Source organism: Fukomys damarensis, unplaced genomic scaffold (genome assembly GCF_012274545.1).
Source record: "Fukomys damarensis isolate Sample0158 unplaced genomic scaffold, DMR_v1.0_HiC HiC_scaffold_7, whole genome shotgun sequence".
In the NCBI taxonomy this organism is placed as follows: domain Eukaryota; kingdom Metazoa; phylum Chordata; class Mammalia; order Rodentia; family Bathyergidae; genus Fukomys; species Fukomys damarensis.
Window position 1 is genome coordinate 33,611,440 of NW_022900919.1, and position 14,968 is coordinate 33,626,407.

The following is a 14,968-nucleotide window of genomic DNA, read 5'->3' on the forward strand; positions in this document are numbered from 1 at the left end:
CCGCGCCGCCCGTCGCCTGGTCCTGGGTGGGCTGGCTCCAGATGGGGGCCCCGGGTACACGGAGGTTGGCACTGTTTTGGGGTGGCCGGGGCGCCTGATCGGCTGTGCCCGCTGAGCGCTGCGGAGCTTGCTCGGGTCTCCGAGGGCAGAGCCCTCTTGGGCGCACAGAGGTTCGGGGGAACGTGTGAGTAGGGGCCCTTAGGCGCCGCCCGTCGCCTGGTCCTGGGTGGGCTGGCTCCAGATGGGGGCCCCGGGTACACGGAGGTTGGCACTGTTTTGGGGTGGCCGGGGCGCCTGATCGGCTGTGCCCGCTGAGCGCTGCGGAGCTTGCTCGGGTCTCCGAGGGCAGAGCCCTCTTGGGCGCACAGAGGTTCGGGGGAACGTGTGAGTAGGGGCCCTTAGGCGAGTTTGGAAATCTTTATTTGCAAAGTAGAGCTGGAGTTGTAGTGATGGAGAACAGAGCGCGCTCTGGGCAAGCCAGGTGTCTGAGACCGTGATCCCTTGCCCGCAGCCGAAGGGGAGGGGTACAAGAATGAAAAAGTGTCGCTCCAGAAGGGTCTTGACACTTGCTCCGGATCCTTGGGTCCGGCGGATCGCGCGTCCGCTGTGCCGAGTAGATCTCGGGTAGGGAGGTGAGTAGGGTGCGCTGGTACGCGGGAAGTGCGTCTAGCTGGGTGCGCAGGTGTCTCGGCGGGAAGCTGCAGGGCGCGGTGCCGGCAGCGCGGGCGCTCAGGATGTAGGTGGAGCACTAGCGGGGACTTTCGGCTCTGGTAGTCTCGAGTCTGGGTGATTCATCCCGGGGGCGCCGCTCCTGGAGGGGACTTGGAGGCTGCTGTGATGCAGCCGCTGCTCCCGGACCGCTGCCTCATGACCGCTCTGCAGCCTCTGGCTCCCGCGCGCGTCGCATGCCTTGCATGGGGCAGCTGGCGAAGGAAGGGGTCGGAATGGAGAGGAGAATGTGGGACCTTCTCTTGGGATGCTAGAACGCACTAGGTCTGGCTGTGGGCGCAGGTCATCGCGGTGGCACCACGCGTTCCTTTGCTCTTGGTCTTTCTCTGGCTGTGGCCTTCCTGAAGTGTCTCGGAGTGGCGGGCGCTGTGAAGGCAGCCTTTTATAGTGCGTTCCCTCCGCCTCCTACCCGGTTTCCTCCTTCCTCCTCCCGAGCCAGCCCAGCCCTTCCCTCCCCAGGAACACAGCTGTGGTCTAGGCGTTCGCACGTGTGTATTTCACAAATTTCCAAACCCACCTCACCTCCGGGACCGCAGTGCCAGCAGGGTGAATCCTCGGAATGAAATTTTAAAAATAGAACTTTCTTAGTGGTCATGTCTGGCTTCTCCCTATCTGCCTCACCTTATGTTTGCATCCTAAAAACTGGTAAAGGATTCTTAATTCACCTACTTTCCAGTTTCACGCCTTTATGCAGGGCATCTCAGCCAAGGCTTAACCACGTTAAGTCAAATTCTTAATACCATTTCGAAAGTTCCTCGGGACACCGTGGCATTTTGCAAAATTTAAATAGCTAGCGCTGTTTAAGGTGCGATATGCTGGCTGGGTTTATTTGTATCCGGCAAAGGAAGGGCTAGCTGCGTCTTTAAAGATGCCTAAAGCATCTTTAAAATTCTAACCAGGCTCAGCATCTCATTAATTAATTGGCAGCTATTTTTAGAGTGTGTTACACCCCCCCAACACGCCTTTGTTTTTTCTTTCTTTCTTTTCTTTTTTTCTGTGCAGGGAGAGGGAGACGTTTGGAGGGGATGGATGCTTTAGAGTTTTAGGTGGCCTGAACTGACTGGTGTCTTATTTTGTTCTCCAGGCTTTTAAAATGCCAATAATTGACAACTGGGATGCTGAGGGGGAGAATTTGAAACAATACCCCGTCCCTGGTTCAGATGAGAGATCAAAGAGTGGATCCCAGCAGCTTTCAAATCCAGTGAGGTTCTTCCTGTGTGTTTTCTAATTAGAATTTCTTAAAGGTAGTGGTAGAAGCAGCCACATAGTGGAATACATAAAAATTTAGATAGCAAAGTAGAATCCCATGGCCAAAGGCATCTTAAGGATGGCTCTAACCTCTGGTTGTGTCAGCTTGTGATGTGGACACAGGGCAAATGACTTTCCTATTGCCAGCAGCAGGCTGGTCTAAACCACAATTCAGGGGCTGCTGTGTCCTGCAATTTCTTTTTCACACACACAATCCCCACATATGAGCCTCAAGTGCCTTCCCTCTCATCTAAAGGTAACACATTTTTTCATCCTAAGGAAAAGTGACTTTTAAAAGACTGCAAAGAAACCCTTGCGATGAATGTAAATTCTTGTAAAATTGTAAATGGAGATTTGGAGATCAAAGTGTTTGTAAAATGTTGTAAAACTTGTAAATTGAAATTTGGGGCAGATGTCTTTATTAAATGTTAAAAAATGTATGAATGAATCCCGTTAAAGTTGCTTCATGCTGGGCGATCCAAATTCCAGGTGAGTTTATATTCTAGTAAGTGCACATAAGTAGCACTGATAAACTGATTCTCTAGGACTGAAGTTGCCAAACAAGACTTCCAGCAGTTTTCTGCTGTTGAGGGCTGAGGGAACACTGGCTTAACATTTTTGTGAAGACAGAACTACAAAGTTAATAGCTGAAAGAAATTAAATTTCAAACACGTTTATGAAATCATGCCATTAGATGAAAGTTGATGAAAGTTTAAAAAATCCTACCTGTTTCAGAATCCCTAATAGCTCTGCATTAATGCCTTTGTTATGGATCTTGCTACACTCTTGCAGAATGTATCCGTTTGTGTATCTTTCTACTTACCACACCTAGATCAGGGTTACCTTTGGGGTAGAACATTTGGGACCCTAGTCTTCTTCCAGGATTCAGTTTTCTTCTTCCTGGGCTCATAGTGAGGGAACACTTTCCAGCCACGTTTGGGTCTGTGTGTGTTACAGTTTAGATCTAAGATTACCCCCAAGGTTCGGAAGTTATCAGGGGAATGAATTTGACCTGTACAGTGTTCTCTTCCCTGGCTCTTCCCTTCTCTCCGCTTACTGTTGTCTAGGCCGTGAAGAGGTTTCCTCTGCAATGCTATTCTGCCTTGCTGTTTCTGCCTTAGATAGGGCCAACCATGGATTCAATCTTTCAGAACTGTGAACCAAAATAAACCTCTCCACCTTTAAATTGTGGGTCTTAGGGATTGTGTCTCAGTGACAGGAAAACTAACTATGACAATATAGGACTATAGGGCTGTGCTACTTTCTGGTCTGGCTTTAAGACATCCTCAATGAGTAGTTGTATCCATCTGTCTTCCCTTTCCGCTGCTCAAATGAGAGCTATTGGATCTTATGTATGTGGGAAATACTCTCTTTTGATTCAAAGATACTGGGGTTTGGGATGTTTGCTCAGCAACTAGTTTTGCCTACCCCGACAAATACATATCAGGGACATGTGCCACATTATCCTTAGGTTTCCAGAGCTGAGTCCTGTGCTTGACATAAAAAAGTTGCTCAGTTTAAAAAAAAAATGTATGTAATAAATTTGGTGTTTTGTAAACCCTACTTGATAAAGTAGCTTTCCTTAGAGTTCCTTCCATAGGTGTCTAGCATATGAATATTATTAGCTCTTCTGTCTCTTGGTTGCACTATACCCTCGTAAATTTTGTCTTCATTATAAAAGTCCCAGTAACATGACAGCCCAGCTTATTTGACTAGAATGTTTGGAGAAAGTTAGAGAGATTAACCACAAACTGGAGCACCTATTATTATCACCGAAGAGATTGTAGTCTCCTTATGACCCCTTATATCCCAAATTTTATTGCTTTTACTTCAAATTTTACTAAAGACTGGCTCAAGACAACAAAAACAAGGAGAAAATATACCAAATCTTCACATACCCATAACCTACCTTCAATAAAACTCATGGCCAATCTTGTCTTCTATATAGTAGTCCCTCTTATTTGTGCTTTTGCTTTCTGTGGTTTGAGGTTTTGTGGGGCCAACGGTGGCATGAAAATATTAAATTGAAAATTCCAGAAAGAAACATCTCATAAATTTTAAATTGTCTGCCATTCTGAGTAACATAACAAAATTTTTTGACATTCCTCTACATTCTGCCTGGGATGCTGACCATCCCTATGTCCAGTATACCTGTGCTATTTGCTCTTAGTCACTTAGTGGTCTTCAGATTGGCGGGCATGGTATTGCCGTGCTTGTGTTAAGTAAGCCTTGCATATCAGCATTAGGTATTGCCGTGCTTGTGTTAAGTAATCCTCGCATATCAGCCTAATGCTATGTCACAATGCTTGTATCGTTGACCTGACTTTATCAAGTAGGCATTGTACCACCTTACATCATCACAAAAAGAAGGCTAAGTGTGGTACCAGGAGATGGAGAGAGAGAGAGAGAGAGAGAGAGAGAGAGAGAGAGAGAGAGAGAGAGAATATTATTATAGTTGTTCTATTGTTTACTTTTGACTGCACTGGTTTATAAAATAAACTTCACTATAGGAATGCATGTATAGGGAAAACATGATACATATAGGGTTTGGCTCTACCTGCAGTTTCAGGTACACATGGGAGCGGGGAGAGAAGGGAACAAGGAGGGATACTGAATCTTGTGAACGTCCTGCTTCTCAGATTATTTTGAAGTAAACCCATGACTTTGTAACATTTCATTTGTTCACATTTAGTGTGTATCTCAAAAAGGTAAGAGCTCAAATTAAAAATTTTAAAAAAGTATGCATATTGTATATGGGCTTTAAAAGTAATTTGAAAGGTCAAAACCAGAGACTTTTTCTAGTGCAAAAATTGATTAGCATTTATTTAGGGATTGTGGTAGAGACTGTTGTGCGTTCACCCACCACTCCAGTTTCCTCATCTTGGACATCCCGTAGAGTATCTCTGGTATTATGTTCATTTAGGTACAGTCATGTGACTGAGTTTAGGGCAATAGAATGTAGGTGGAGGTCATGTGTACAACCTTCTTCATCGAGTCCGTAAAAATCTCCTTTTCCCCCTTTATATGTTGGCTGCATATTTCTGTCCAGCATGATCTTAGAATCTGGTCCTTGCAGCAGAACCCTTACTAGACTCCCCAAATTTCCCCAGAGTATTCTGATTGAGGAATTGTGTGATATAAAAATAAACTTTTATTTATTTTGTGAAGCCACTAAAATTTGAGACAATGTTCTGAGACAGAATTTTTCTTTAGCAGACTAGAACACACATATTTTTTGTCTTTGTTGGCCATAAGGATGCTGTGAAGCTGCTCAACTGATTTTTAAGCAGGAAAGTATTCCTAGAAAATAGGCGTATGAATGGATGAGGGTGTATTTTAATAAAACACAGAAGTAAGCATCTGGACCACATGACTTATTTTGATAACTTTTGGTCTAACTCCTGTTCTAAGAGACTAGCACAGCTTACCACCTTGTCTTAGATGCTGTATGTGAAGGAATTACAGCACAGTGTAGTTCAGAAGGACTCCGCTTACTAGCCATGTCACCTTTTGGGCAAATTATTTTACCTCCCTTTATCTCAGCTTCTTCATCTGTAAATCAGAGCCAAGAATGCCTACTCTGGGACTGCTGTGAAGTTCAACCGTCACTCCTACATGTAGCACAAGGTAAATGGTTCCATGTTTCTGTATCTAAAAATGAAGCATCCTATATCCTGTCCTCAAGGGGCAGGGGACTTATCTCCTCCTTCACTTCTGAATTCACACAGAGGGTGCCCCATAAATATATTCAATGAATACAACTTAAGAAAAAAAACTGCAGAAAGTTGTAGCTCAAGTGAGCCTTAGAGGTAAACTGTAAGTCTTCAAGGAAACACTAACAATAAGCCCAAAGTGTTTTCCTATAAGTATCTCCTTTGAACTATGAAGGGGTCACAGCAATCCAAAGTGAGAAAATCACCACTGCCTGAGGCCCTCCCAGGGTCTCCCACCCCTGAGGGCAGCTGCTGGTTATGTTGGACACCTGGACTTCTGCTCCTAGTGTTTCAACATACACAAAATGTGTGAAGGCTGAGAGGACACCTGTGTTTCTCTGCTGCACCCCAAGCCTCTCAAAATGCAACAAACCCAAGAGATCATTGGGTTTATAGCTATTTGAGGAGGTCAAGAAACTACATCCTGAGGGATAACATTCCAAGCCATAGAACAGGGGTGTAATAGTGGCCAAATATTGTTGATTCCTTGAAAGATCTTCTGAAGGTTCTTCCTTATGTAGCAGGCTCCTTTACAACGTTTCTAGTATTACTAAATGTGATGTACTGGTTTTTCATTAATGTGAAATAACTAGTCCTCATGGCTGTCATCTGTATTCCAAAGAGACCCTTTTATTGCTTTTGTGTTGTTACAGTTATTTCTGTGCAAATCCTGGAAAGCAAAATGAAATCGCAGGTAAGTTATAGCTGGAGGAGAAAAGTGCTTTGCAATTCCAAGGTTCTATGTTATGCATCATATATGCTATTTTCAAACTTCTGACAAATGGTTTCTGGACAGGAAGAGAGCATACCATTCTGTCAGAATTTAAGTCTAGATGTTGCTTTATAGACAAGGAAACAGTTCAGAGAATTAAATAGACAACAGGAACTTGGTGGCAGTATCAGGACAAGAATCCAGTGGCCAATGATCTCCCTAGTTTTCAAACTAAATTTTACAAAATTAAACAGGATGTACATATAGAAAAGTGTACACATTCTAGATGTGTAGCTTAATGGAATTCTTATTCAGCTTAGGAAACAAGGTGTTACCAGCACCCCCAGAAGCTAAATTACCAACATTCTAAGTTTTATCATCATAAGCTGATTTGCTATTTAAAAAATTAATATAGGGCCAGGGATTTAGCTCAGTGATTCTGCAGCCCACCTGTCAAGAGCAAGGACCTGAATTCAATCCCTGGTACAAAAATAAAATAAAATAAAATAATATAAAAAGTTAATATAACTTGAATGTTACAGTATACACTCTTTTGTATCTGATTTCTTATACTATATCCTGTTCTTCTCCCCAATGCTTGGTTTTGAATAATTTCACATCTATGGACAAGTTGTAAATGTAACTGACTGAACACCCATGCATCCTTGTGGTGGTCTATTAGGAGGGACTGTAGTTTCTCCACCTTTGTATCTTTAGAGCACCTTTAGAGTGTGATTTTGCAGATTCTCCCATCACAAAATGGAGACCTTCGCTCACCTTGACTCTGTGATGGACCAGTGATTTACTTTGACTAAGGAAATGTAGCACAAATGATGGACTATTTTCTGAAATTATGCTCTGGAAGACCTTACGTGTTCTCTCTCTGTCTCTTTTGCTCCCTCTACTCCCACTGATATGTAAATAATCCAAATCTAGCCTTCTGGAATAGTTACCCTGTTACCCTAGTTGAACTGTAGTTGATCACACTTAAGAGAACCAGGCCAGCTCAGGGAGCCACCCAGAGGAATCTAGTCTAAATAGAACAATAGGCTAAATAAATATGTGTTTTATGTGTGAGACAGTTACACAGTAAAAATTGCTCAATACAACCCTTCACCCCAGATACTTCAGTATGTATCCTAAGAATAAGGAGATTCGAAATCATTGTACTATAAATATTATACTCAGAACATTGAACATCAGTACAATTTCATCTAATTTATAATCCATAGTCAAAATTTCCCAATTGTCCCCACAATTTTCTTTATAGTTTTTTTTTCTGTATATAATTTAGGTGAGAATTCTTATTATATTAAATTGTCAGCATTTGATCACTTTATCAATTTTGGTCTTAAAGAGTCCTCAATTGCCTTTTTTCTTTTTGGTCTTTTGTGCTATTAAAATTTTGTTAAAGTCTAGTTAGTCCCATTGATTTTGCAAAGTGACCCTTAGTTTTATACTTGTGTGATTATTTCTCCAGGACGGACTCCACACTATGCAGGCACTCGGGGCAGGAATACTACCCCGATAATGCCATGTTGTTCTCAGTGCACTTCTTCAAGGGGTTTGGGATACTGATTGGCCTCGTTGTTGTGAAATCTGTCTCAAGATACTGAGAACCAGACTCACTTTTGTGAGATAAATAAGAAGCATATTTGATTCAGAATCTACTGATGCATTTGATTTTTTTTTAAAAGAGGAAACATGAATTCATCTAATTTTTGGGGATCCACTTCATTTATTCAAAATTGCTTGTCAACATTGTCCAATTTCCTTAGGACCCTGAGAATATTAGTGGGTGAATATCCCCAGGCTGAATTCTATGAGCCAGTTATTTTGTTTGCTATAATCAAAGGACATTATCAATTAATTCTTCATAGCTCTGCCTCAAACTCTTATTTTGTTTGTTTGTTTTTTTTTTCGGGGGAGCAAGTCAGACTTGATGTAAGACAAAGGAGAAATAAATTGCTTATTAGTCAAAATTAACAGTGATTTTTAAATAAGTATTTTAGCTTTTTGATGCTTCTCTCTTCCTCTTCTTCTTCTTCTTCTTCTCCTTCTTCTCCTTCTTCGCCTTCTTCTCCTTCTTCCTTTTTTCTTCTTTCTTCTTTCCTTTTTTGCAGTGCTGAAGATTGAACCCAGAGCCTTATGCACATGCTAGGCAATTATTCTACTACTGACTCCATCTCTAGCTTGTGATGCATTTTTAAAAACAAGGAATCTAAATTCACCTTAGAGAAATTAAGAAGAGTTCAGTCAAAAGAAGAAAACTCCAATGGGCTGAAAATGTTAACTCTTTTCTAACAACTAAAGAAGAGTTGAAATAATCTTTTCAACAATTGCAGGTGAAGATATATCTGAAAAGCTGAACCTGGTAAATTTGCATTTAGAAAGGGTATAATCCAGCAGTTCCTCAGCAGAGAAAGTTCAAACTGACACCTCTAAGGTGCTACCTCTGAGACATCTTCACTGAGAATAGCCGTGCAACTGCCTAGTTCCAGCATCTTTACTCGTAAACACAGGATATCATCGTCAAGGTGGGTGGCAAGGATTTCACAAAGATCCAGGGCACAGTGCCTCATTTGCGAGCCAGATGTGTCCAAACTGAAATCTGAAGATTCTCACTTGTAAACTCTAAACAGGATGATGAAAGTTAGATGAGAAATAGCCTTGTGGAGGGATAAGCATGAAAGAACTGTTTATAAATTTTTAAAACTTTGGTGTGATTGTTATTTTATAAAGGTCAAAATTTTCCTTTATCTGATATCTATCTTGGTTCTGAAATTACAGTTCAGTAAACAGCTTTTGACTTTTGTTCAAAATAAATGAAGAATAAAGAGTTAGGCTTTGTGATACAGATTTTATACGTTGGGGCCATGAAAGCCAAGTAGTACTTTAAAGAAATATTTTGATTACTCATAAAGATTGAAAGATAAACTATTTTTATGTGTGTATCTGTGTATATCTGTAAGAATCATGTAATGGTGATATCCAGCATAAAATTTTGAGAAAAAAATTAAATTTATATTAGTCAGGGAAAGTGATATTTGTTATAACAAACAATCCCCAAATTTCAATTAACCCAACAAAAACTCATTTCTTACTTTTAGCACAGTGCTTTGAATACCAAGAATACTTTGGTATTCAAAGGACAGCCTTAGTTTAAAAGACTCCTACTTAGTGGCTATACATTTTCTAGAACATTCACCCAGAAGACACAGGAAGAGAGAGAGAGAGAGAGAGAGAGAGAGAGAGAGAGAGAGAGAGAACATATCTGGAGAATTTCTCAGGATCCTTTAAGGGGCAGAACATATGCCATTGGCCAGAGCTTGGTGACATGGTCTCACCCACTTGCAAGACTGGGAAATACAGAATTACTGTATTAGAAAAAGAAATAAGTGTACCAGATGTATGGTGCTGTTCCCACACAGAATTACTTTCTCCAAAACTCATTTCCAACAGAATGTGAGCACAAGCATATATCATGGATGAACAAGAGCAGGCGTCAACAATTGCTTCCTAAAAGCACTAGATTGTAAATATTATCAACTTGGTGGGACAAGAAAAAAGGCAAGTAGTACATGTCTATAAATCTCAGTATTCCAGGAGGGTGAGCCAGGGGACCTCAAGTCTGAGTCCAGCTTGAGCAACTTAGTGCCTTAGCCAAACACTGTCTCAAAACGATATGTAGTTATGGATATATAGCTATGAATATATATAGCTCAGTAGCTCAATGGGAAGGCCTTGGGTTTAATGTACAATAACAAAGAAGAGGAGAAGAAAAAGAAGGAGGAGAGGGAGGGAGAAAGGAAGGATTAAGAAGAGAAGGAGGAGAAGAAAAAGAAGAAGGAGGAAGAGAAGAGGAGGAGGTGATGGTGGTGTAGGAGGAGAAGGGGGAAAGATAGAGGAGGAAGATAAAAAAGAAGAAGAGAGAATGGGAGGAGGTGGAAGGGGAGGAATCGAGGACATATCTACTTATATAACCTTTTAAAATACAGAGTCTTGCTGGGAATGGTAGCACATGCCTATAATCCTAGCCCTTGGGAGGCCGAGACAGGAAGATTGCCATAAGTTTGAAAGCACCCCAGGCTACTTAGTGAGCTCAAAATCAGCCTGCAATATATAGCAAAACCCTGTCTCAGAAACAAAACAAAATAAAACAAAAAAATGCCAAAAAGCAAAACACTGTTCTTACCTCACAGAGCATAAAAGAAGTATGGAAGGAGGATTTGTCCTATATGCTATAACTTGCTGCTCCCTGGACTACAGACTCTAAAAGAAAATATTTGGTGCTAAAAAGACATTCTGTTTTTCAGATACCTTTCTAAGATGGTTTTTACTTTGAGACTTTCAGCTGACCATTCCTGGCAAATTATATGAGAAAATAGATTTAATTGAGGATACAAAGATTATGCAGAATAACACAAAAGTTACATACTCAGGAGATGGTATTTAAACTGAACAGCACACAGGACTAGTTATGTTTCACGATATGACAAATATGTCACTTTATTATAGAGGGTTCATTTCTGCAACATAACCCAGTTCTATCATGATATCTGGTATTTTCTTGGCAAAGCATTTACAATGGATCTACTGTTGAGATCCACTGAGTACCTGTGTTACCTGTTAGTTATTGTGTTCCTCCTTGTTCCTCTCCCTCTCCTTGTTTTAGAATGGTTACTTTTCCTGGATACTGTACAACTAGATAGTAATGCTAGTGAGATATTTAATCATTGAACAGTCCAGCCATGTTGGAGGATGTCTGGGTGGCCTCATCATATTGATCCTGCCTCATTAGTTTTGTGGTGAGGGATAAGATTTTACATTGCTCAGGTTAAATAAGTATTGCACATCAGTGGAATCAATGCAAATGTGGTTTGCAACGCATGATTTTACTAATGAACAGATTTGTTATTTTTAATTTTATTAGATATTTTTATTGTAAAATTAATGTGTTTTACTGTTGAAAATGTGGGAAATTATGAAAAAAGAAAATCTAAACATTACATATTTCTCTTGCTTAAAATGATCATTTTTAATCTTCTGGTATACTGTAATTTCTGTTTATGTGCACATACATGCTTGTATGGCTGTCCATGCACACTAAACACATTATATGCTCATACAAATATACATCAATCCCATGCATATCTAGACATTTTTACACAGTTTGGGCATATAACTGAACTATATTGTACATCATCATCAAAATCTAAAAGAAGAATTTCAGTAGTTGTAGCACTATCTCTTATGCGAATATATCATAACTTACTGACCTAGCTTTGGACACTAATGTACAAAATTCCTTTCATTAAAATACCATTAAGTTTCCATGTACCCAGTGAAGGAATACTTATATAGACAAAAAGACATGGATAAGAATATTCATAGCAACTTATTCCTGATGGTCCACAGCTGGGAACAATCCAAATGTATGTCAGCTTTAGAATGGATCAACACATTTAATGTACCCATACAATATGATGCTAGTCATCAGTGAAAAAAAACTAATAGCTGGCTGCTATATGTCACTGTGGATGATTCTTACAGAAATTCTGTTCACTGGGAAAAACCACAAAAGAATACATTCTCTATCATTCCATTTATATGAAATTCAAGAACAGGCACAATTAATCTAAGGAGATGAGGGATCAGAATAGTGCCTTTGTCAGGGGTGTAGAATGAAGCACAAGAAAATCTCCAGTGTATTGAAAATGCTCTGTGCCTTGATCCAAGTGTGGGTCCCTTTAATTGAACTGTGCAGTTCACTTATGCAAGCTGTCAGTAGACAGAATTAAGAAAAAACTTCTGTGATGCATCTTTGAGACAGAGTTTGACTACATAACTTAGGAATTTCCTAAGATAGAATAATCTCATACATTCTTTAAAACACTTTTAATTAAAACCCACATTCTTCTAAACATGTGTGATCAAAATATATTACAGTAGTCACATAACTTGGATCAATGGCAGAATATACCAGATAAGGTTAGTAATGCTTAGATTTGTAAAAGGATAATAAATTAACTGGGAAGTCATGATTAGAACTCTTACATTCTTATCTGGATTTCATATTGGTTTCAATTTAATCTAGTGTTGAATATATAAAACCTAAATTCAAAGATCAATATAATTGAAGGTGTTGCTCTGCGAACTAGAGTTTACAGAGAGAATTCATAATAGAATTTTTTATCTTGTAAAATGTTCTGGAATAATTCAATTATGATAAAATTAGTAAAGAATTGCATTATGTTTTCTAGGATGTTGCTGGTTTATGGAACAAGGTAATATACATCCTACATTATATTAATTCCACATGTAAATATTCTGCATGATTACTCCGGTATCTGCTATGGTCATGCTCCTTATCAAATATACCAAAATCTCCAGGTGTCACAATAGCAAACATTTTATTTCACACGCACGGCAGCTTCAGGTCTGCTCCTCATACTTGCATAGCAGGACCCAAGTGGAAGAAACCACTACTTGGGGCTCAGGGCTCAGGGTGGAAGCTTCAGGGGGGGCCTCCCTAGCAACACAAGTACACTTAAAGTGTCAAGTGGCCAATGTGCCAATGCCAACCCTAACATCAATGCATAGTAGAGGAGGAAGACTGGGCTGACTATATTCCATATGGATCAGTAATTACTGCTGTACAATAAATAACCCAAAACTTAGTATCTTAAAATAATAAGTATTTCTTCCAAGCTTGTGAGTTGGCCTGTGATTTTGCTGCTCAGGCTGGTTTCACTCATGCATCTGTGGTCAGGTAACACATGGGCTGGGGACTGTTTCATCCAGGATAATCTCAGCTGAGGCAGTGCAGCTCTGTTCCCTGTTCATTCTCCAGTAGGCTAGTGTGGGCTTTTAATAATGGTGACAAGGGAAAATGGGAGCTTGCAAGACACTTGAGCTGAGGCTAAGAACTTACAAGATACCACTTTGTGGTCTTAAGAAAATCACAAACTGGGCCAGATGGGCACACTGCACATTGCAGGGGCACACTGCAGAGGGTATAGATGGAGGGATGAGCAGGGAGTTGTGCCTGCTTTCACAGCCTACCACGCCGACCACTGATTTGAGTAAATGGACCTAGGAACAAGAAATTGCCCTTCCCAAGGGGAGTAGACACCATCTAACTCTTGAGGGCTTGGCTAGAAAAGACAGAGGAGAGGATAATTCATTGTCTCTGCCTGATTGCTTCAACTGAAGCACTAGTGTCCTGCCCTTCACTGGGACTTGCACTGCCATTCTTCCAGTTCTCAGAGCTACACCAGCAGTTTCCCTGGGATTCTAGTTTTCAGCGACAGATCATGGAACTTCTCAGTCTCCATAATTGCATGACCCAATTCCTTGTAATAAATTTTCCCATCTATCTTTGTCTATAGCTATGTCTATGTTCTTATCACATTCTATTGGTTCTGTATCTCTGGATGATCAAGTGACTTGTTTTGGCTGGTGATGCATGAGTAGAAACAATGGCACATCAGTTCTGAGGCTGGGTCCATTGATGTTTCTTGTGCTCCCAGCATAGCTGTTGTTCTAAGGAGGCTGAGAGACAAGTGCAGCAGACCTAGGCCCAACCTGCATTCTGGAGTCAAGGTCAGCCTAGGTCCAACCTTGATCAAGGTTTCTAGCCACTGATTTTTAGGGTGATTAATACAAAGCATTATTGTAGACTAGTTAATTTTCTAGGAAAATGAGAACTGAATTATTTCTCCATGACTCAGTCTCACAATTTCTGAAACACCAGTTAGATAAGCAGATTCTATATGCGGTCTTATATTCTATGTGCACATTCACCAAACTCCATCTGTTATTTTCCTATGAACACAGAATGATTACATCTTCTAGCTAGGTGGGGCCCTGTAAGAGTTCTGCACAAGAAGTGATACTGATTTAGCTGTCCCTGTATTTAGTCTATCAGGACCTGCAAGGTCAGCTCCCCTAACAGACCCTGCTGCCGTTGGTATCACCTGGCAACACTAAGAGATGCTAAGGACTCACCACTGGTTGCTGGAGATTTTGACCAAGGATGAGGATATTTTCTGGTCACATGGCTGTGTCTCATTTGCATGCTGAGATGGATGCCATGGGAGCATCCCTCAATTAGCAACAGACAGAAATATGGTAGCTTCCCTCTTGGGAATCACTCTGGGGAATGTGGCCCCTAGAGGGTTCTCAGAAGGGATTAGTCCCAGTTATCCACAGTGCTAACTTGCCCATTAACGCCTGCCTGGGTTCCTTCTTTCTAACTTTTCCTCCCTAGCTGGTGATGTAGCAGAGAGCATGCTATGAACTGTCCCCACAGTCATGTGTTGAAAGCTCTCATCCCTAGTGTGGTGGCATTTGGAAGTGGGGCCTCTAGGTCACCACCTAGAGGTGATTAGGTCATGAGGGTGGAACACTAACGAATGGGATTAGTGCCTTTTAAAGAAAAGCCGAAGAGCTTGTTTCTTCTTGTGTAGCTGAGAAGCAAGAAGATAGCCACCTGCAAACCAGGACGCCAACCCTCATCTCCAACCAGCACCCTGTTGTTAAACTCCCGAGCTTGCAGAACTGT

The 14,968-nt window shown here is 40.9% G+C and overlaps 1 protein-coding gene across 1 annotated transcript in view; it reads right to left on the reverse strand.

The window, feature by feature from the left end:
- Ism1 (isthmin 1) overlaps positions 1-8,984 on the reverse strand; it is an 82,111-nt gene extending 73,127 nt beyond the window's left edge. Inside the window, exons 1-3 of the mRNA XM_010634214.2 lie at positions 8,856-8,984; positions 506-748; positions 59-397 (exon numbers count right to left, since the gene is read on the reverse strand). Coding sequence (XP_010632516.2) covers positions 59-397; positions 506-748; positions 8,856-8,984 — 711 coding nt within the window. The remainder of the gene's footprint in view (positions 1-58; positions 398-505; positions 749-8,855) is intronic.
- Between the last annotated feature and the right edge of the window lie 5,984 nt (positions 8,985-14,968).